Below are 24,598 nucleotides of genomic sequence, written 5' to 3'. Positions count from 1 at the left end.
AGACTGGAATTTCCAAATTCTTCAGAATAATTCTCCTCAATTTTCACGTATAACAGTTTGCTTGCCAGCATTGTAAAAATGTTCATGAAAGTCACGTGACATTAAAATGTTATGTTTAACATTTTATATTGATAGGATATTCCTTGGTTTGTGTTTTCAAGGGCAAATTTTCTTAAAAAGCCCCATTCGAGCAAAATCCAAGTTTTAAAGGTGTTGCTACCCTTGTTAATGGTTCTCCACCATTAATATTGTTGCAGCTTGATAGCTTTGTGCGTGTTTTTTTTTTCATAACGATACAAACAATGAAATCGACAACCAGTCCTATTTTTGGATTTTGTTTTGTCTCTTCAATCATAAAAGTATTTAATTTTCACCCCTTTGTATATTTTCTCAGGTAAACTAACGAGAACCTTTTTCCTGAAATTTCTAGGCTTTGGACAAGGGTCCGAAAGATCAGATCTGGACATTTGTTTCATAACCAGAAATTGACTTTGTGCAAAACCAACAGTTAAAACGTTTGTGAAAATAAAATCATTTAGAAATAAGGAGAACCATCCTTTATCTGTAAATCTTTTCATTGTATGGATTCCCTTACTGTACTGTAAACATTGGTAATTTTTATTTATCTATTTTTTTTTTACAGTCTGTGGCTATAGACTTTTCTCTAGGACCCACTGCATTGTACAAAGCGGTGCATTGCCATCTCAAACATCCCCATGAACTAATATTATGGAGTCTTGTAGGAGACATTCCGCTCTCCTGTGGGCAATTGCTCTGTCTTGGAGCGTCATCTGCATAAATGTTTTTATCACATCAGCTGAGTGGCACGGAGACCTGTCAGACTATGAGTTGGCCAGCTTTGACAATCCTGATATTTTGGGTGAAAACGAAAGACGGGCATCAAAGTTCAACCATTTTGCCTTGAGTGACCATGGCGATGTGTATGTTGGAGCTGTCAATTGGTTGTACAAGTTGGACAGTAGTTTGGAAGAGATACAGAATGTTTCAACCTGTGATGACAGCAGGCCAGATAGTGTGATGCTCTGTCACCTTACAAACAACTACAACAAGATACTGGTAGTTGACAGTACTCGGCCAAACAGTTTGATAACATGTGGTGGTGTGTATGATGGTATTTGTCAGTTACGACAGTTACAGGATATCAGGAACGTGATGATGGAGTCGGTTCGTTACGTTGCTGGGTTTGAGGGTGCATCTACTATTAGTTTGATTGTTCCAGGAAGAGGTAGAGAAGACATGCTGTATGTGGCTGTAACATATACTGGGGAAAATGTTGACTCGGCAGGACGCTTTCAAGCAATATCAATGAAGAAGCTTCCAAACAATCCCTTTTTATCAGCATCCGAGATCACCAATGCCATCCTTTTCAGTGCTGTTGCAAGAACAAATAATTTTGTTATTAATTATGTTGAAGCATTTGACTTCGAAGGGTTTACATACTTCGTAGCCTTCCAGAAGGAGGATTTGAATTCTATGCAGGTTGTTTCTAAGATAAGCAGAGTCTGTCAAAGTGGTCCAAACCTAGACGCCTACACAGAAATTACCCTACAGTGCAGTGGATCAGATGGCAGTGTGTACAGCTTGGTGCAAGCAGCTCACTTTGGACCAGCAGGACCTGATCTAGCGGCATCATTGGGTCTCCATGCAGACGAGCAGGTGCTGTATGCTGTGTTTGTCAGGAACCAACGAGCTCCGGGTACCAGTAATATACCAACCGATCCCTCAGCATTGTGTGTGTACAGGATGACGGATATCTTGGCTGCCTTCAGAGAAGCAGTGCGGGGATGTATTCAGAATGGAAATACGTACTCCGTTGACTATTTGGAGGGTTCTTTTTGCAGTAGGTTCGGGGTGAGTACAGAAGCATATTAAGAAAGATGCTGTCATTTCTCTAATAAGATTCAAAGATGAATTCCCCGTGCTGTTTTCGAGTTACACCTCTAACAGGTTTTTTTTTTCAATTTCTGTTTTTTTAGCAATAAAATGAGACATTGAAGTATTTCTTCACAAATTTTGAATTATTGGCTGCTAGTAGACAACAATTTGACTCTCACGGAGCGGGTTATTTGTGTCCAAAATGATAAAATCCGAAAAAAAATATACAAAGTAAATAAAATCCACTTTTTGAAGAGCATAAGGCATGCAGTGTAAATTGCTCGTCTACGAATCAAAAGGCGGATTACATGTACATTTGTGACGTAAAGCCAACCCAACTCAACTCAACCCAACCCAAATGCACAGGTTACCTAACCTAAAATAAAATCGTCCAGAGTCGTCTTAGTCATTATAAACCATTAAATCACTATATACGTGTAAACTATGCTGCTTTTTCACAACAACGAGTGAATATAGAATAGCGAAGAGAAAAAAACTGCAAAATAGTATAAACTGTAACATTTTGACAATGTATCGACGCGTCCATCTTTCCAGATGGGGACCAGGTCCAGTGAGTGTTTCTTTGCCATCACTATTCTGCTGTCGATGTCTGTTACTCTGTGGGCCCTAAATATGCCTCCCAAAATGCATAGCAAACCTGTCGTGTAAAGTCAAGCCCTCTGTCCCGCTTCTCCACTTCATTTCAAGGCACAACGGTTCAAACTGTTTCTTTCTGCAATAATGGTGCAAACTATAGGTAATTGAACCATAGATGATAGTAAAAAACAAGGCAGCTTTCTTTGTAGTCCCTGGCTGATGCATCAATGTAGTTGCATAAACACGCTAAAGCGCCCATTCTTTTTTTCTGATATAGGATTGGTAATGCGTGACTTTGGGTATGATAATTTGTTATAATAACATACTTTATTGTGTATTATTCACAATTCAGCCTTTGGGCTGCGACGAATCGATAATAAAACCCTTAAATTGAATTGAATTGGAATTCTCGTTTCATCAACGACTCTCCTTGAACTGACTGGATTCATGTGTCTTGATAATTGCCACTTCCGAACCATGATATTGCTTTAACTGGTTAGTCATTTTTTCTTGTATCTACTAAATTCGTTATAGATTGACATTCTGGATCGCTATTTCTGCATACCCAAGACCAATGATCAAAATCAAACGCCGTTATTCAGGTACGCCAAGGGCATAGACCCATTTCCGTCCACGGCAATTCTAGAGCTGCCTGGTACTCTCATGTCATCAATCACGACCACTATAGAAGTCAACCACACCATCGCTTTAATCGGAACATCGAGTGGAGATCTACTCAAGGTAAATTATCCATAATCGGTTGAAATGTATGACTTAAGGTGTCGCAGAGCCTAAATTGGACTGTGTAGCAACAGATTTTTTTAAAACCATTTCGTTTACACCCCTAGCACTCGAGACTTCAGTTTTTAGCAGGACGCACTGATTCTCGAAAGTTATTGATTTTTTTTTTAAAATGAGAAATAATAAGCTATATTTTTGGTCTCTCTTAATAAATTGGCTTGCATGAACGACCCTGCTTAAGCATACACTCAAGGCAAGCAGTGCATGCCGGGTTGACCTTATGTTAATATCCATAAATCCATGTCAATGTAGGTGTAAACGGATGTATTTATGTACTATATGTGTCACAATTATGTATCTTGTCATTAGGTTAATGTGGAAAGTAACAGCGCCAGCCGACTTTATGAAAACATTAGCGTTGATACCAGTCCAGTTCTGCCAGATGTCAAGGTTAATGACACAACACGTATACTATTTCTCTTGACGGAACAAAAGGTAAGCGCATACCTAACCTGCCACGGAGGACTGCTGTTAACTGAATAATTACTATTTCTCCTTTTTTTTTTAGCTTCGCCCGTGTGCTTTGCATTAGCAGAAAAGTTGACAGATTTGTCAACAGAAAAGTCAAAAGCTCAGCTGACAAGCAAATAAATGTGTTTTTTTAACAGCAACTAGATTTCCAGTCATTTATGGAACGCCACAGAAACACGGTGCTTTGTGTATTATTAATAACAACGAAAAGCATAGCAAATTTGGCCAAATGCACAAAATAAACATTGTTCCTTTGCTTCGTAAACTAAAAACCAGATTCAAGATGGTAAGAAAAAAAAAACAAGTTTCCTGATGAAATCAAATACTTTTTTTCTCAACATTAAGATTGTAAAAAAAGGTACAATTTGTTTTACACTTTAGTTGGTGAAGTTTCGTGTGGAGAATTGTAGCCAATACACTACATGCGAAACGTGTATTGGGACTGATGCAGGGAATGATGGAGACCCATATTGTGGATGGTGCACTCTGGAACGAAGGTAAGTCACACGGAATGTCTCCAAAGTGTGTAAATGGGTCGTTCGAGAAGTTGTAAGAACGGTAGTCTATCACCACTCAGACGGGGTGCAACAATTAGATCTGATCCATTAATAATGTAGGTACAACTGTATAAGTTGTGCACTCTGGAATGGAAGTAATAGGAGAGTTCCGATAGCTGGTCAGTCTAGTTGAGTGTCAGTGAAAGAACTTTCTTTTATTTATATGATCAATACAGAGTTCAAGGAGCCTATTCATTGTAAGGGTTGTCCGATGTTATTTGTACGTAGAGAATCTTCGTGCGATTCATTAAATTAAGTGGTGACTTAACCATGTTTCTTGATGAAATCTTGAAAGTAGGGCATTTCATGTTTTTCGTTTTTGGCTTCTGGTCACTGTCGACTACCAAGCTACCCTGGTCATGTGATAACATTGCATTCCTCCCCAGATGTACGAGATATCCAGACTGTCCATCACCTGATGTATCTACTCGATGGTTGGCCTACAATGCTGCTCAGTGCATTAATATTACCGATGTAGCTCCCTATGATAACCTGCCAATCACAGTCACTGACCAACAGGTGAGCTGGAGCCAGATGGATTGAAATTACATCTTACTTGCATCCTTATGGGAACAAAATTGAAACATCCTTACAATTAAACACTTACTTCAAAGTGCAGTATTGTTATGGACTTATCCAGATAGGCCTATATATATGCAGAAATATTTTTGTCAATGCGACGCCTATACTTGTATAGTTCAAGCGACGCCTATAGTTCAATCATATAAGGTATTATCATTTTGCCTCCTTAATTGAGATGAGTAAATATTGTAAGCAATTGATTTTCTGTATTCTTAATGAATTTTAGCTTTGTACGGAGACCTGGTGGGTATTTGATGTCAAACATCTTAAATATGTTTTAAAATGTGTGACTCTCTAAGAAAATAGTTTATCATGCGTCGGAATGATACAGAATGTCGTGCTTCATGTACTATACCTGTCGCTCATTCTCAGTCATTTGAGCTCACCAAATGTTATTTCAACTCTGTCTTTAGTACCCCTGACCAATAGAGCTAACTCTTGGAGTCATTGAATATTAATGAAATAAATATTAGTATTTAATATATATTTTTTACTTTCACTTTTAGATCACCCTGACTGTGCAGCAGTTACCTGATCTAGGGACAGGCCAGAGTTATGAATGTTATTTCGGGTCATTCCAATCTCCAGCTACGAAGAATGGTGAAGTACTTGAGTGTACGTCACCTCCTAGTGATGGGATACCTGCCATTCCGCAAGGAGGCAAGTGCAATAAGAGACACCCTTATGAATTTATTCAGGGCAAAAATATACAGAGCAAACATTCAAAAAGTCGACATGTAGTTTCCTTCTTGTCCAAACTAGAATGAAATGATGTTTGTGAACAAGCGTGTCGTTTTTCATTCAATCGCATTATTGGGCTAATCATAAGGATATCAACTTAGAGAATGTGTTCATAGGCAGTACAATATGGTACACCGACTTGCTTTCTGTCAGCATGAAATTGATTTCTGCATTTGGTACCCACAATATATATTTGTAATTGTCTGTTTCAACTAATTAACGCAGAGATTTGTTCTTATTTATTGCTTAGATGATGCAGTAAGAGTAGATTTGAGTGTTGAGTCATCTGAAACAGTTCAATTCATAGACACCGACTTCTACTTCTATGAGTGTTCAACTCACACTTCGTGAGTATTCGAGTTTATAAACCTATTAATCAGTTGTATTTGAAATTCAATGTGTTTTCCTTTAGGTTGTTCAAATGCATGTTTTCTCCCCTAGAACGTCTGCCTGATGATAATTGATTAATCTTTGAATATACGCAATTCTCTTTGGTTGTTTATGTAGCTGTGTATCCTGCGTTGGTAGTCGCTGGGCCTGCGATTGGTGCGTGTTTGACAACAGATGTACTCATGAAAGCTCCACATGCACACGTGCTAATGAAAACATCATTACTGGAGATAACGTGAGAACAAAACTATAAGAGCTAAGCCGATACAAATTTTGAAAAGAAAAAAAAAAATTCTTTTGCTTACATCTCTTGATTGTAGAATCCTATATGTTGACTATTCAGTAAACACGTATTTTGCGCATTAGTTATTGAAAATGACACTAATTGTCATGTACTCCTTCCATTAAGCACACGTGGACTTTTCTGAAATTATATTTTTACTTTGGAAATAAGATAATTCCCATCAGATTTCTCTTGATCATTAGTTTCAGATTGAAGCAGATGTATATTTTTGGGGAGGTCATGACATAGTTTGTTGTTTGTTGGCATTCAACCTACAGAATCCGACCGCCTCTGCAGTCAAAGGACCTGAGTTTTGCCCTCAACTGCTGAACCAGACCGCTGAAGTTCTGCTTCCTAATGACATTTTGAGGAGCATCACTGTCATGACTACAAACCTGCCAGACGAAGCTGAGGTTAGTTTATTAATGGCTGGGGAAAAAACAATGTCAGTCTGTGACTGATGTCCACGTTAAGTCCCGTCTATCAAAAAATTCCCCCGTCAATGCCTGATAGTGGCATTTTTCAAAATTTCTCTGAGTCCAGTTACCGCTTTGCTTAATTCTTTCTCGAAGAAAAAAATACTATTTCCCCTTGGAATACTTGATGAAATAGTTTGCTTAATGCTATTGGTCTACATATCTGACCTTCTTTATGACATTCAATGCAATACTGCCGAGTAAATCTTAGTTTTACCCTTTCGAGAATCACTTAAATTTGAAAAAAATTGGTCACCCTTTGTTTTCCATGTGCAGCTGAATTCTAGCTATCAGTGCAGCTTAGATGTAGAGGGATCACCTCAGGCTGTTAGTGCATATCGTGATGCAGATAGTATCATATGCCAAGAGAAGGCTGTAAGTTATACTTAAACTTATATTGTAACCTTGGATTGCTAACTTCTTTGATAAGAATGAACGTTGCATACTGGCCAAACACAATGTGGAGATTTTTAGCTTCAGGTTTGAAAAGGTGACGTTGCTTGCTTGCCTTCAACAGTACACTTACCTCTCCAGTGGTGAACCAGAGATGGAAGTAGGACTGTCTGTTTCATGGACTGACACAAGCGGTGTTGCGCACATCCTAGATGACATACATGGATATAAGGGTAAGGAATAAGGACAGATTTTGGAAATTCAATCTTTCGTCAGTCTAAAACGTTTATATATGAGTTTATTTCCAAAACTGATAAACGTCATTTTGTTTTACCAATTACACTCACTCCTGGCTGCTCAAAGTCAGTATCGAATTAAGAATCATTACAATCAAGCGAAAATAATGTTTGTTTTATATTCTTTAAAGTTCAGAACCGTGCAAACTTGTTACTTTTTTGGAAATGGGTATATCAAGTTTTTAAAACAAACTCTTCATGTGCTTTTCTTCGTTTGTTATCAACAGTTTTGCATTGGAGGTTGTTCTTTAAAATGTCGAGTTGAAAGCCATGAGATTATCTTGTATTCTGCTCATATCAAACAGTTACATTGTACAAATGTGAAGTCCAGAAGCCAGACTGTAGCCGTTGTGTTACAGCTCGCTCAGCCCTCGATTGTGTTTGGTGTGGTGCCATGCCGAGCGAGTCTGGTGTTTGCAAACTGAATGAAATTTGCAGTGAAAATAGGGTGACTTTGGATAATGGATTGAACTGCCCTGATCCAGTTCTGAGTGAGGTAAGCTATAAACTCTCTCCAGCTGAATATTATTCGCTAGAATATTCTTTATTAATATTCCAGGCGAGGTTACTTGTCAACGTGTTTGTAATTATCCATATTTATCACAAAGTATGAAAGACTACTGCCTCCAAATGAAGCACACCTTGTATCCATTTGACCTGCCTTTGCGACAAGGTAAAAAAAAGTGAAATTTTGTCATGTGCAAGATGAAAAAAAAAACCCAATTCGTATGACTGCATAAGCAAAGGTGTATGGTCTATAAAGTAGGCTTATACGGATGACTGCATATGAGCCACCTAGCTGAGCAAGTTGTCTTTCAAGAGCATTTACCAATGCATCTGTACTAAAAATGTGTTGTATTTTACTGCATTATTCCATGTTACATGTATTTGCTTTTGTGTGTTATGTTATTATGTTTCCAATCACGCATTAGGTATTTCCCTTGACTGGGCCCATTGAAGGCAACACAGTCATAGATGTGATGGGAACTGATATCGGTCGGAGAGTGAGTAATGTTGTGAGGGTGATGGTTGGCAATCAGCCCTGTGATCTGGATGGATTAAACTCAGACTACCAAATTGGAGCAAGGTATAGGGTCAAATCTTACCTCATGCAAGGACATTACTTCTCTTTTGTTGCCATGTTGTGGAACATTGTAAAATCTTAAAAGTGTACAGAGTGGATGAGGTTTTGCTCAACCCTCTATTTTAATGTCACGTATTACGTTATGTTTCAGTGTCAGCTGCAGAACGAGAGCAGAAAGTGAAGGAGCCGAGTTGGTTACTTTGACAGTCGTGGGTGCAGATGGTATTACAATGCAACACAGCTCAGGAACGGTCATTTTTAGCTTCACAGTAAGTCACGTCTCGCATCCGTTTACACTGAGTCGTGCATCCGTTTACACTGAGTTGACCCCTTAGGAATCTGCCTAACATTGGAACAAGCGTCCAGGAAAAAGTTTATGTCTACTGTTATATGTTATATACTGTTTGATACAATGTTTTTTGTTACCAGAACCCACGGATTACAGTATTTCAGCCCCGCCTCGGCCCAGAAGCCGGTGGGACGGTAGTAAGTGTGAATGGCACTGCTCTCAACACGGGACGCGATATTGAAGCGTTCATCGGCGACCGTCCTTGCATGATAACAGGGTATTGTGTAACTTTACCTACAATTCAATATTCAAATTGTGGTGGATATGACAACTATCAAAGAAAAATCTAAAAAAATTTCCCCCTGAGTTAACTCTGGAATGATATGAATTGTGGCATTCGTTGGAAACAATTCAATTAAGAAGTGGAATTATGATTAATTCAGGAAAAAGAGGGATCTCGTCAACATTGCTATTATCAGTGGCTTCAAATAATCAGTTCCTTTAATTATCATAATTCATTTTCCCCAAGTTCACGACACTGTATAAGTATTTTGTTGTTGTGAATTTAAAAAAATATATTTCAATTAATTTATGTCAAAGTAGTATGTTTTATTTTTTTCCATGATTTTATTTAAAAATAGACTTGATACTTTCGTGAAGAATTACAGCAAAACCGTCAAATTTTAATTTACCTTGAGGAATTCCATACAGTGACAAGGACCATTATTCACATAGATGAATTTCACTTTTACATTTCTTCAGAAACACTAGATTTTAGTAAACATGGCCTCTGTCTTTTGGCCTCTGCTCCTTGTTTCCCAAATTATTCAGCCAACCAGTTGAATCCATGCTAGAATGCACAACCACTGCTGGCCAAGTTGGATATACAGATGTTGTGAAACTCTCCTTCCATGGGGCCATGAGAACCTCATCAGATATGTACACGTACAGTGAGAATCCCACCATTACTGAGGTGTCTCCTCTGAAAAGCATCGTTTCGTGAGTCTACATGATTTTATGTCTTCATCTGTTTGACCATAGGCTATATACTTCAATTTGTATCATCCACATTAATTTGTATCTTTACTGTTACAGCCTGTATTGTCAAAAGATACTTTCGGTGTTTTAAATATTTTAAACACTAGCAACAAAATGAGGGCAATAGGGGAATTTTGGTCTTGGTATTATTGAAATGTTATGTTAGGTAGAAGCTGTCAAAATAGCAAGCTCACAGTCAAATTTACGCTAGCTTGTTTTAAGAAGCAGACTAATACAAATTTTCTTATTACTGAAGACTACAGTGAAATGTTTTGCTTTATTCTAAACTACTTCCAAATATCATTTGCTCAAATATCTGAAAGTGAACATGTTCGTGCATTTCTAAATTGTTTAGAGTAATGTTACACCAGCCCATATCTTTCAGTGTATAGAATATATTTTCAGTATTTGCTATTGTTATTTTAATTGTCAGGGGTGGTCGAATGTTGACGGTTACTGGCACTTTCCTAAACACAAGTAGAAACCGTCAAATCGTTGTCACTAATGCAAATGAGGTGAGAAATGTGTTATACTTATTATCTGTTTAAATGATTTGATATCTGTCCTATCCTTGCTCAACCTCCCTTATTATATCTACTTGCTCCACTATTCCAACTATATAATTAGGAAACATTTAAAACTTCTATTTTGCTAAGTTACCGCAAACGACCACTTTAAATGTAAACATTGCAATAAGGGTACTATGTAAAGAATGACAGCCATTACATCATTAAAATATTTCTGTTTTGAAGTAGAAACAAAGAGGGATGCCATTGTCAACCGGAGCTAATGCTGAAAAGAATTGTCAACTGACTGATGTGGGTCTTTATTTTGCAGGAATGTCAAGGTGAATCTGCAACAGAGATGCGGTGCCCATCTCCGAACATAACAGACCTCGACATAAGCAATGAAAACTTGACCTTTGGCTTCATCATGGATGGGGTCACTCAACTGTTGACATGGTCTCAGGATAACGATGCCGACTTGGAGTACTTTGATGATCCAGTGTATAACAAATTTGAAGGTGGTATGAAGGACAAAGAAGGAGAAACCTTGACAATCACGGTTGGTATACGCGTGTCTTATTCTATGCGCCTATCCTTTCATTGTTTTTTCTATCTGTATAAAGATATGGGGCCTGTTGGTAAACGTGCACGAAGCACACTTATACAGTGCTTTGTAAAGTGAAACACCTCTCATATATGTGACTCAAGGTAAATTTAAGCTGATATCTCTTCCTCCTGAATCAAGTGGATCTTCCCAAAATACAGTAGGCCTAACTTGGTAACTCTTGCTGAGTTACAAATCTTCATATCAAACTCAGATCAGTCATTGCAAAAGCAAATGTAATTGTGATGTAAAATAAAAGTTCAGGTTTTTTTACCTCAGTCCTCACACGGTGTGTAGGAGTACATGTACATGAAAAACGACAGAAATTCTTACGTGTGAAACGGCCATATAACCTTCGTATTTAGAAATGAATAAAAGTGTTGAGCATTAACAGTCACAACCGAAAAGACTAAACTTTCCGAAATATACCAATGCAGATACCAATAAATTCCCTTTAAAACAATTGAACTTAAATTACCTGTGGATGCTTTGACAGGGCAAGCGGATTGACAGCGCCATCACAGAGGGAGAAATCATCGTGACGATCGGCGTAGAGAGCTGTCCCGTTAGCCTGATTACTGATTCAGCACTCGTATGTGAATTGCCCGATGAGGCACCAGCAGCCGGTGACTACATGGGAGAAGATACCGGGAAAGGTCTGCCTGTGGTATGGGTAAGTAAGGGGCGGATCCATTTTTGAATTGGGGGGGGGGGGTAGCTGTCAATTGTTCTTTTCTTTCGAGATTTTTCCTTCTTCTGCGGCCCCAAGGGGGAGGTTTATCCCCTTACCCTCCCCGTATAGATCTGCCACTGTACGCCTTTATAGACTTGCGGGTAATTTTTTATTGTGCTAATTTGATATTATCCTTAAAAACATCTCAAAGAAATGAAGTTTTTCTGAAGCTTTTCAACAAAATTTTAAGTACAACCTTAGAAAATTGGAATCAGTATTTCTCCGGTCAAAGAATTTCATAATATTCGGTCATTACACTTCCGAAATCTGAAGAGAAGACCCCTCTGGCTGTAAAATGACCAAGAAAACCGGCTCATCTAGGATTGAATATTATTAAGCTAAGTTTACACATTGTTCCTCAGATTGATTGAACATCTGTTGTACTCAATCCGAAAGGTTTAAAAACACCCAACATTCGGCCAGTTCTCCTAAAAACGTAATTACACTACTTTGTCATTGTTGATTGTTTCTTCAAAAGTGATTATTATACCGTCGACATTAACAAATTGGTTAAGTCTATGTCAGTTATGTTGAATCGTTTATTCAAGTCTATGTTGAATCGTTTATTATTTCATTTGTGTTATTCCATAGGTTGGCCACAATAACTTAAAATTTAGGTTGGGCTATTTGGTCTATCCCAGTACGGTGCCACTTGTCGCTATACTTGTACCGAGTTTGGTCATTCCACTCTCCATGGCGATACTGCTCGCTGCTACCTTCGTGTATTGTAAACAATTGCAAAGGAAGCGCACCCACGACCGAAGACTATTGGGCAGGATAGTGGCGATTCATCTCGGTAAGTGCTAGTGGCAAGAAATGACTTCAGTTTACTCGAATATTTAATTTCTGAGTGCTAGAAACAGGTGCACAAAACTGCGGTGAAGAGAGAGTATCATCTCAGTCTATATGAGTATGCTCTTGTAAGTTAAATCACTTGATTGCAAGACGGCGAAATGGTAAACAACACGAAACCCTTTAAAATTTCAAAGCCAATTATCCTTCAACACTAGTGTATACCGGCAACATATCAATTCTTTATTTTCAAACATAATTATGATAGTTAATAAGAAAAAAAACAGTACGTAGCTGTACATCTCTGTATTGAACTATGTTCTACTTCTAAAAAAAACTCTCAAGATGGTTGCTAACGGGCAGGATGGTAAAATACATGGCAAAATAATTCAAATGGCGTGCTCCTCATTTGACAGTAAATTGTGAAGTTGTAGACAGGATGAAACAAATTTCCCTACAAAAACAAAATTAAATATAGAACTCTTTTGTCAAGATTGTGTTTACCATTTTAGACAACTCGTGAATCTTGTGCAGCATGCAAACGTTGTTTTGTGTGTTGATTTGTAAGCCTGAACGTGCTCGTAAACTTACCACTATATTACGTTATTTACTGTTAATGCGACATTGTATCTCTTTTCCTCAGAAATTGACTCCCACGTCAAAAGACGCAGGTGGTATAGATCCCAGAAACAGTCGGAATCTGCTCAGCCAAAACAAAAGCGCATTGTCCTGAACAACAAGGTCAGCTTCGTTCCCGACGACATTCATATCGACTTCAGCCAACTGGAATTGGGGGAAACTCTCGGACAAGGTAGTGACTTTGTACGAGGAAACTATGAACATTTCATGAGTTCAAAGTGTAAGCTGTTATTTTACCTGAGAAGGAGAGACCTACATAAAGGGGCTGTGTGTGCGAACTGTTATTGGCGTGATTGAAACACATTTTCACGTTTCGACCTTTAGGAAATTATTTAGACTCGGCCAGTCGCTGGGTCTGTTAGTAAGTCGGTAGGTCGGTCGGTCTGCCAGCTGGCTGGTTCTTCAGTACCAGCAAAAGATAATCAGCAAAGATGAGTATAAAACACTTGAATAAATTTTACAGGTGCATTTGGGCGTGTACTGAAAGCTGTTCTACACGATACGTCAGGGGAAGATCAAATTGTGGCCGTAAAGACAGTGCAAGGTTGGTGATGAGAATGTCGGCCATTTGTGAGAGATGTTTTCTATGACAGTATCATGGATTCAAAACAAAGCATTGAAAAGTTGTTCCTCGAATAAAAAGGGCCCATTTCAGAATGGTATGCATTTTGGTTTTGATTATACTTGTTGCTGATTAGAGTTACAGAAGAGGTGTTGGATGACCCTATACCGAGAAAGAGGAACGAAAAAACATTAATCAATGTGCATCTTGAGAATGAAAGAGCCGAAAGAGTTTTTTCATTCAGAATTGCGAATTGTTGGTTGTAAAATGTTCTTGAACTGAATTGAATGTGTCTCTGGGTTATTGCATTTCTGTGGTGATGAAAATAAGTTGAAATACAACTTCCTGTTTTTGTGTAGTAGCTTTGCCAAATGTAAGTTGGACGTGCCAGTTAACACATATTAATGCCTTATTTTTGCATAGACACCTCGGACCCGAAAAATGTGGTGAAGTTCCTGGAGGAAGGCCTGATCATGAAAACCTTCGACCATGTCAACGTGCTGGGGCTTCTGGGGTTGACCTTTGACGCGGACAAAAACCCCTTGGTGGTGATACCCTTCATGGCCAACGGTGACCTCAAGACATATCTGGTCAAGAAGAAACAGGTATGTAGTCAAGAGCGATCATGACAATCAAAAATGTCGATAGTAAGTAGTGAAAAGTTTGATCAAAGAATAAGTGATGAGTGGCATGAGTTTGGAACTCACTCACTGGTAATTTTGGTAGATGTTGCTCAGTTTGATAATTAATAGTTCACTCACGAGATTTATTGAACAAAATGCTGTCCCATTTTGTAAACAGTATGTCATGTGTTTTGTTCTGAGTGTGGTATTTAATTATTCATTGGAGGTTTTTACTTTTAATTTAGACCTTGTCGACATCTCTGCTGATGAGGTTTGCCTCAAATGCCGCACTCGGTATGAGTTACTTGGCTCAGCACAAGTTTGTCCACAGAGATCTTGCGGCCAGAAATTGCATGTAAGTGTATCTTCTGTCATCCGGTCTTTTGCACATGTCTTTATATAAGCGTTTGTATTAAGGCAAAATTTGACTCCAGATATTTTGTTTATCTTACGAGACATTGGTTAGCTGTTTTATGGAAAAATTTTTTAATGCACCAGAGATGAATTAACTCTAGAGTTCGAATTAATGGCATTGCAATTTTTAAATGATGTGACCTCAAAGTAAGATCAACGTTTAACAACCTCTTTAGGGTGAACAGTGATCTTCTGGTGAAGATAGCGGATTTTGGACTGTCCCGTGACATGCACGAATCGGATTACTACACAAGCGGCGATGCCCAGGCTAAGCTGCCTATCAAATGGATGGCTCCCGAGTCCATGGAACGTCGAGTTTACAACGCCAGGACTGATGTGGTATGCAATTAAATCCATCTTTGATTGGAATGTTAGATGATGTTTAGATAAAGATCCTAACGGAAAAGAAAGCAAAACACATCTCTTTGCGTTCTGTGGAACTATCCTTCGAAGAGAAACTACATGAACTTCGATGTCTGGTCATGACCCTCATCAAGCGCCTGACCCTCATTAGCTGGAGTATTTCGTCTTAAGGCGCCCACCTCAAACTGATTCTAAGTTAACCTAGTAATGAACATTTTTATTTCAATTTGACACAAGATCTTCTTTGGTTTTCTACAGTGGTCATACGGTGTGCTCCTGTGGGAGATTTTCAGTAAGGGTGCAAAACCGTATCCAGGAATACCCAACCAAGATGTGTATGATTTCTTGAAGAGAGGTCAACGCATGGATGCTCCCAAGAACTGCCCGCCTGAAATGTATGTTCAAACAGCGCTCACCATTACTTTTAAAAGATTACACATTTAATGTCGTTTTAACTGCTGTAAAAGTATACATGGTTTTTTGTATTTTGCTCAACTTTTTCTAAAAGTGAAGGAATCTGTTTCACTCTCAGAGGTTTTTCTTACTTTAAAGTAGGGATATAACTCTCTGTAGTTGTGAGAAACTGTGAAGAGTGTTTTGTTTGGGGTTTCAAAAAAAGGGTAACTCAGTTCTCAAACATTTTTCAAAAATGTAGGGTTAATGTGCTCGAGTAATCAGTAATAATGGAAAGTGTATTGTCGGGGGTTTCAAGTAAAAGTGCAGACAAAATGTGTTACGATCCAGAATGCAGTATCTAATGGTCATGATTCTTGTTACATTTGCTGACTGATACAGCTACGGCATAATGGTACGTTGCTGGCAGGACAACCCCAAATCACGTTGCACCTTCGTCCAAGTTGTCAACGAGCTGGAAGAACTGTTGGAGGGCGATCGCGACTACGTAGCAGCTCCTAGTGCGGTAGTGGTTGGTGTGGGACCCATTGAACATCGCCAAGAACCTGGTGTCACAGACGACAGCTATCTGGTCCCGATGCAGCAGGAGACCGCCTTTGGTGCTGACGGCCCGTGTAGTGACGGAGAAACCAGCGGGAGCCTTGCGACTGCCGCCCATGATCCCTTGGATTATGTCAATAAAATTGTCATTAGATAAGTACTGTGCATATTCCCCGATAAGAGATATCCGAAAAGAAAATGGTTTGAAGAAAAAGTCTGTTTCAAGTGGCCAATATATTAAAATCTTTACTTATCAAGGTGGCTCTCCTTGCTCACTTTCATTCCTAAGAAAAAAAGATTTAGCCTTTTATGTCCGTGTATTGGAATGAAATCGTTTACAATATATAGAAGGTGGCAAGCTAGACTATAGTTAAAACATCTGTCTGTTTAAGTGTCCCGAACCAATGCCAAAAGCCATTTTCTCCGATTGACATTTGTTGTTTATGGACATTGGTATTTTAATCTGAGGTATTACTGTCGTTCACCACCATTGAATGAAACGTTCGCAGATACACATTTTGTTTTACTTCATAATATTCGGATTTCGGGCAAATGAGTGCATGATTGTTTTTAAAGATAAAGATGCTCACATGTTATAATATGTCTAAAACTTGTACCGTTTAATCTAAAACACACAGTGATTTTCCAGTATTGTATTATATAACCATTTGCTAGGCCAATTTCAGAGAAGAGAGCAACTCTTCATGAACATACCCAAGAAATTTCATGACCAAAGGTCAAAGGGTTTTGGAATTATGGCTAATTAATTATTCATATGTATGAATGGCAATTCTGGACTGTGTACACGACGTATATGGGAAAATTCAGTTTTCCCGGCGCGTAGCGCCGGAAAAACTTTCGTTGCGCGATAACCCCCGGTCCGATTTTTATGTTTTTGGTGTCAAAAGATGCGCAAAGCTCGAGGCTAAAAAGTAATACAAGTTCGGGTCGCGAAAAAACATTTTTTGAAGGCTATCACGGAAAAAGTCGAGGGGGGATTCCGCCTCCCGGCCATTTTAGGGTTAATGATTCGAGGCAAGGCAGATGCTGTAGGAGCCGCCATTTTTGAAAAAAAGGCCGCCACCCAGGTTGGAGGTAGGCCTACTCACAGATAAAACAATACAACGGTTTTTTTTTTTTTGGGGGGGGGGGTCCAAATATCTGATTCTGATGTTATTTTGATTATTTGATGTCAAGTTTACCACTCGAGATCATTCCGGTCAAACCTGGTGCGTCATTCCATAAAAAAAACACGTTTCCCATTAGCTGCAAATGTCGGACAGTTTGACATTTCTACGCATACCACAGAAACAATCTTAGATTGGAGCGAGACAATTGTCCTAAGTTATTGTAAGGATGTATAGGCGCGTGTGGTGTGTGCCCGCCATGCTGTTGATGGGCGGAGCTATCAACCAATGTTGATCACAGATAACCAAGGCTCAGGGCAACCTCTCACTTAGTGAGTTCCAGTGATATGCCCAAACCGTAAATATCCATTTCTCGCATGAGAACCCTGCAGTGAGGCGGGCTCATCAAGCTTGACTTCTTCGACACATCATAACAGTTTGCAGATGGTGACATCCTCACCTGGTTGGGATACAATTAACTCAGTGCTAGCAATCGAGTCGGCAAAGCCCCATGCCAAAATCGGGATCTACGCCCTATACCTAGACAAGGCCGCATCCACATCTTATGGGTGCACCGGAGTAACTTGATATGCGACCCACTGAGCCAGTGAAAAATTGAGAGTCGAGTCACTGCGATCACTTTCGAGATCATTTCAAGCTTGTTTTGGAGATCCTCGGCCTATTGGAGATCTGAGTGGGCTTCAGAAGTGGTGAAAAGTACAGTAACATACTACTCCAAAGCATCTACTCCGATCTCGGTCTGACAAAGTCCTTGGCACCACCCTTCTTCCAAAGCCTAACATGGTGTGACACAACTTGCTTTGCCATTTCATGCAGAGCAAGGGGTGTGGTGCAACTGTAGGTGTCAAAGGGGCCAGACATCGCTTCTTCACTACTGGAAGCAGCTTGTCGGAAGCATCCCAGCTACCTGCCGTGCTGTTTGAACATGTAAAGCAACTGCTACTACAGGCCACCTCGGTCCAGCAGGAAATTACTGACTTCATCATGTGGGGCTGGCACAAAGATGGTACCAGTACATGGCAATCACTATGGACCAACTCTCAATGATGCTTCAGTGACATGTGCCATTCTCGTGCGCTGCGGCTGCAGGCACATGCAAAGGAAGGTTGAAATGCAATTACACTAGGTTTCTATATGCAAGGTCCTCTACAAATGAACAGCTCCATTTAAACGCATACAGCGGCACATAGCATTTTGTCACTGCAGACATCATCTCTAAATATTTAAATGAAAATAGTTCAAACAATAATTTTTGGCTTATTGATAAGTCCAATCCTTAATGACCTTTAGGGCAAAATGTGACATACAATCTTTAATAAAACAATAGATTCAGATTCTCCGACCCTGAAAATCCATGTAAAATGGTATTATTAATAATTCTAGCTCGTTTAGTTTTTAACTGTGACTGACCTCTAACTTGGCTGGTGGCCATTTTGGATTTTTCTAATATGGCCCCATGGGCATCCGTCTGGCATCAAATCATTAAAATAACCTCAGATTCAGATTCGTTGACAACGAAAACCCCTCCAAAGTTGTATTACTTATGATTCTAGCTAGTTAAGTTTTTAACTGCGGTATGTGGCGGCCATTTTGGATTTTGCCAATATGGCGGTCCCTTATTGGGGCATCTGTCTTGCCTCAAATCGTTAAAATAACATCAGATTCGGATTGCTCGACCCCGAAAATACCTGAAAAGTGGTATTATTTATGATTCTAGCTCGTTTAGTTCGATTGACCTCTGACCCGGTTGGCGGCCATATTGGATTTTGCCAATATGGCGGCCCTGTGGGGCGCCCGTCTTGGCGCCCGTCAAAAATCGAAATAGTATGGTATGAACGACATCTGTGCCAAATTTGGTGCTTTTGGAAGAAACTGAACCAAACGGCCCCTATAATGCCCTACCATCCCTACATGTGCAGGCCTATATTCTTAGCTGACTAAGTATCTGTTACAGGTTTTTTTTCCTTATAAAGACATTGATCGAGGGCATATTCCATTATCAACACAACTTTACCGTTTGACTCGTATGAAAAATGGAATTGGTATTCAATGGAGATTCGTACATTCTTACAAACTAGTCTGTGGAGACAGATGCCACGTGCATATGCATTATTCTGCCAAATTAATATGTATTGTACCTTATGTAAATAGCTGTGTTTACTTTAGAAATGTACACCGTGTTTTTCATGTGTGAAAAGAGAGTCGTCTATCAAAGCTGTTTTTTAACACACAGGAAATTAACACACATTTTAAAAAGTAGTACATGTATGGCTTTACGACAGAGGACAGACACAGAGGGAGAACAAAAGATCCTTTCAGTCCTCGAGTGTTGGGTCTTTGTTGAAAACGGTCCTCGATCGTACGGTTATGTGCTTAGTGTATGGGAGCATATTCATTGGGCGTATAGAAATTCACGACTACTAAGTCTTGTTCTTAAATGTATTAAAGGTATGAAAAGCCGCTCACTTGGTGCCTCGATAATGCAGGAAAACAACATGACTTATTTTTTTTTCAAAAACGAAACATTGGTAAATGCCCGCGAAATATAAATTTTGTAAAGCAAAATTTTGCAATCATGATTGTCATGAGAACGAAGCACTGTTATTTTCAAATTCGAAATCATTTGCCTTTTTATTATGTTGCTTTTTGGATCTTGTATTCATTTGATACACGGATACATATTTACAAGTATTTACTTAACTAACATTACAATTTCGGATATTGAATTTCCGTTTAAATAGTCAAGACATTGACGCACTGTGTTTGAAATGCATACTTTGTTGTTGTCAGAATAGAATTTAAACCTTAGTTTAGATTTTATTCCAAAGGATAATAACATATATAGATTTTCCATTGAATAAAGAAAGAACCACATTTAACACCCGGTCATTCAATTTAAACCAAGCTTGTAAAATGGACTCTATAAAGGTATTCTCAAAGTAATTTTTCAGAGATTGTGTTAAACGTTGACAAATTAAACTTTATGATAAATTGTCTCATTTGTAAAAGTAGCTTTTATATGCGATATATTCGATGACATTTTATACGCTTAGTTCACTACGTATATGTGAATACAACATCATACTGTGCAATTTAGCATATTCAAGCGCATTCTAATCGGAGTTGTATTTGTAGGCCCTACATGCTTGTTTGTATTGAATGCAGGTCCTCGCCATATTTTGGCAGGAGTGATACTATCCGGTTCGTGACTGCGTCATACACGCGCGCTTACTACTGATCACTAGCGCCCATTGGCTAAGCACTCCAGGTGCACTTACTTCCGGTTCCATTGGTTCCGATGCTACACCGTGTGCAGTACGCAGGGTTAAGTTGAAATGACGTCACACTTACAAACCAGATTAAGACATATGAGATTCAACCAATTGATTTATGAAGTCAGTGTTTTGTTATACTCAATATTACATAACTGCATGTGAATACAGCATAGAATACAACTCACATCGTGGGAAAAGATCAGCGTCAGTTTTATTTTCATTGATATTTGGTTGGCACGACTTAATTAATTTTTTAGTATTTTATTTTTATTTTATTTCTTTCTGGTAATGAAACCAAGGATACCTCAAAAGTACCCTAAGCACTGTAGCTCGAAAGCCTGAAGAAACCTGTAGAGAGAAGACAATGAGAAGAAATTACAGTTTTAGAGGTGGGTGGAAAAACCCAGAGGAATTGTCTGAGGAAAACCCACGGAATCAGGTAGAGAACCCAATCCACGTATTGGCCCAGGCGGGATTCGAACCTGGGTCACAGCGTTGGAAGGCGAGGAAAGTACCGCTACGCCAACCTGACTCCCCTGTCTCATCCCACCGTTAACCAATGAAAATGCATCAAGTAATATATAGCAAACTATACACTATTATTGACTTTTATTTAATGAGATTCTAAACAATGCAACAACCAAGAAGATAAAACCTTCCAGAGGATATCTGGTTCGTTAGTAAAAACGTCATTTACGCGCGCCCACCATTGATTACTAGCGCCCACTGGCTACAACCACTGGAGCTGCGTTAACTTCCGGTTCCAATCGTGCAGAAAGTGCTGGAGGTGACGTCACACTAACGAACCGGATTGGCATGTAAACATCTCCGGTTGACTCAGGATTATAGGCGAATGCTGCCCGATGTACTTCAAGTATTACATTAGAAGTGTCGCTTGTATGGTACTTCAAACGATGCAGGGGAACTGTAGCTAAGGTACTTTAAGGTTTGCAAGATGTACCTCATGCTCGCCTTCCTTCTCATCTGTGTTGAGACTGCTGGTAAGGAAAGCGTTCCTTCTAGCAGCAGTGTATTGGAGTTTTAAACAAAGTGGGCGGGGCACTCAGAAAAGACGCCTCAGATTCCCCTTGGATATATTTGAAGACGGAAGATGACAAATATATTCGTGTGTATGCACGTTGACGTCTAGATTTGTTCATCGGTTTAAAAAAAAATTGATTTGATGAGGATGCAATGTTTCTCGTCCTCTCTCCTGTCGCATATACAATGTTCGTTCGAATGTCGCGATTCATTATCGAACAAATCTTCAGATAAATCGTCAGAGTTTGACGAACTGACGTATCTGTCCAGAACCGACCTGATACGCAATTTCGGATTGTTCGCTATTCTAACATATTTATGATTGTATTCAAGGTGATCTTATAAAAATCAAGACAAATACATTCGCCGTTCGTTAATTACGCTATAGTTACACAAAACTTTTGCTTTCGCCGTGTCGCTTTTGCGCATGCCGTGGCGCTTTTGCTTTTGCCGCGGCGCTTTTGCGCTTGCCGCGGCGCTTTTGCGCTTGCCGCGGCGCTTTTGCTTTTGCCGCGGCGCTTTTGCGCTTGCCGTGGCGCTTTTGCTTTTGCCGCGGCGCTTTTGCGCTTGCCGTGGCGCTTTTGCTTTTTGCCGCGGCGCTGTTGCGCTTGCCTTGGCGCCTTTGCGCTTGCCGTGGCGCTTTTGCTTTTTGCCGCGGCGCTGTTGCGCTTGCCTTGGCGCTTTTGCGCTTGCCGTGGCGCTTTTGCGCTTGCCGTGACAGTTGTGGGCCACCGTAAAGTGACGTATCCCGATTTCTTAACAATTCTAGAACACAATATTTCAATAACAGTTGACCAAAATACAAAGGTTTATCTGAGGAGGATGCCTTTTTAGCCTGCGCTCTCTGCTAGTCATGCGCACAATAATAACGCCATACACCGTGTCGCACCGTCTGCTAATTACAAGCTGGAGTATTTTGCAGTCGGACCTAACTAGACTAACTACACGTTTGAATAAGTGTGAGACGGATATTTCTCAGTACAAAAATTTGTGTAAAATCCATGAAAATGACATGTGAAACAAAACAATCTATCCTTGCCAATTTGACCAGTATATCCCATGGATGTGATAAACCCTAACGCATGCACCAGGAAACTAAAGTCTGTACCCGTCGTGTCAAAGTACCTCCCAAGGAAGTAGTTCATTCAAACCTTTGTTAAACTTGACACCATCTTTGTAGTGCTTCTATAATACAGTCTGTGTTTACTTCATCGAAACCAATGTAGATTTATATTTGCCCTGCAGTTGAATACATGTATTGTTAAAAGCGTCAGTTCGCTCCCGGAAACGACTTGTGGAAAGTCGTAGCAGGGTTCGCTATGCAAAATGACGATATTTATTTATTTTTTATTTATCCTGGGTGATCCATTCAGTGAGAAAAACCTCACTGATCTCCCATGATCCCAGCTCACACAAAACTATTTCTGCCAACCTCTTGTTAGCCGAGTAGACAACTCCTTGGCATCGTGTTTTATCCAGACATGCTGGGTATATTGCCAGAAAACTTGTTTTGCTATTCTGTAATGCTGGCATTATAAAAACAACAGAACCGGAGCATAACTGAAAGCATAGTAAAAAACAGAGGTGGCATTGCGTGTCATGACGAAGCCTTGAAAAAGTGAATTTCTATGGTTCCATAAGTTCAATGTTCACTTTGTATGGAAATTAAACGGTGTGAATGAGCAGGAGTACACTCTGTATGAAGGAAGTGTATTCAGATATAATTGGAAAATAATCAGTAAACATTATCAGACCTCAAAGTTACCGAGGCGTAACTGACAATTCTTTTGAAATAATAGTCAAAATTAAAAGGGAAAATTCGCTGTGAATTGGATTAATTTGTTTTCGTCACAACTATAGAGTTCTTGTCAGTCTCTAAAACAAGAGAAAATCAGTCAGTAATTTGTTTTAAAATATTTTGTTTACCATGGCAGCAACTTACACTGGGTGTACCGTCAACTGAGCGAGTTCACCAACTGTTCAGGGAACTGTTAAAAGACCTTGAGTTTCAACACCCGGAAACGAAGCCCCAAAATATTTGAACCAGGCCTATGTAGAAACTCAGCTACGGCAACTTAACAAATGATGATCGTTGGCCCATGAAGAAACCTTTCTATTTAACATGTTTTTCTATCAATATGTGTATACAGTACTGCACTGCGCACCCATATCGACATTAGATTGTTACCACTCTTGGTGTGTTCATGTTGCTGTGGCTATATATGGGCTGGGCGGCAGAGAGTGATTTAACAAACATGAACAACCTTCATTGGAGTGCCGACCCCAACATCAGTCACTCAACTTTTGCCCTTTAGACTAAGCAGAGGGATGTTGAGGAGAATCACTTCGCAAAGCTGAGACCGCCAAAACTCTCAACAACTAGCTGTTCTGCGTCTAGCCCATTTGGCACAGTTATACTTGTGACGGTTAACACCATTGTCACATCAAGCTCTGTTATAGATGTCACTGCTCTCGTACAATCCAATATTGCCAAGTGTAACAGACTATTTCCTGAGTGCTAGTGATTCAGCCTACATTATCAGGTATGTTTGATATGTTAAATTGATAACTTTTCCTCACATCTTCAAACAGTCGCCATGCAGTCATTGGTTATTCCACAGTCTAGTAGAATATAAATTATTTATGAGGAAGAACGAATGGGGAATTACGAGCGTATAGACTAAATGTGGAATTCTACAACGTTTTGCACTTGGGAGGGCCAGCGGTAAACAGATGGACTGTACGAGCCTGCTTTCAGTCAAAAGATATCAATAAGGGTTACATTTAAGATTTAATCTGTATAGAACATCAACGAAAAGAGGTCACGCTTAATTGACAAAAAGGACGACAACATTTCGGTTTAATTTCCAGCTTTAAAAGACATTCACCATCTCAAGCCTTCAAGACATTTTTTAGACTGGAATTTCCAAATTCTTCAAAATAATTCTCAATGTTCACGTATAATAGTTTGCTTGCCAGCATTATAAAAATGTTCATGAAAGTAACGTGACACTAAACTTTTTATGTTTAACATTAAATTTTGATAGAGA

At 39.4% G+C, this 24,598-nt stretch overlaps 1 protein-coding gene across 1 annotated transcript; it reads left to right on the top strand.

Annotated features, from left to right (window-relative positions):
* The first annotated feature begins 729 nt into the window (after nt 1-729).
* On the top strand, nt 730-18,279 carry LOC119738525 (plexin-B1-like). The gene is made up of 28 exons (XM_038213428.1): nt 730-1,872; nt 3,028-3,234; nt 3,604-3,729; nt 4,147-4,262; nt 4,709-4,841; nt 5,411-5,564; nt 5,896-5,992; nt 6,153-6,270; nt 6,597-6,731; nt 7,071-7,169; nt 7,312-7,420; nt 7,789-7,979; nt 8,416-8,570; nt 8,719-8,836; nt 8,997-9,133; nt 9,688-9,855; nt 10,328-10,409; nt 10,732-10,959; nt 11,501-11,677; nt 12,329-12,533; nt 13,173-13,340; nt 13,632-13,712; nt 14,154-14,335; nt 14,599-14,708; nt 14,944-15,106; nt 15,389-15,525; nt 15,926-16,217; nt 18,049-18,279. The coding sequence occupies exons 1-28, from the start codon at nt 730-732 to the stop codon at nt 18,277-18,279; spliced, it is 5,262 nt and encodes a 1,753-aa protein (XP_038069356.1).
* Nucleotides 18,280-24,598: the final 6,319 nt, after the last annotated feature.

The sequence above is a fragment of the Patiria miniata genome, unplaced genomic scaffold (genome assembly GCF_015706575.1).
Source record: "Patiria miniata isolate m_02_andy unplaced genomic scaffold, ASM1570657v1 HiC_scaffold_3, whole genome shotgun sequence".
Classification (NCBI taxonomy): domain Eukaryota; kingdom Metazoa; phylum Echinodermata; class Asteroidea; order Valvatida; family Asterinidae; genus Patiria; species Patiria miniata.
The sequence above is the reverse complement of the archived record's forward strand: the minus strand, read 5'-3'. Positions and strand labels throughout refer to the sequence as shown.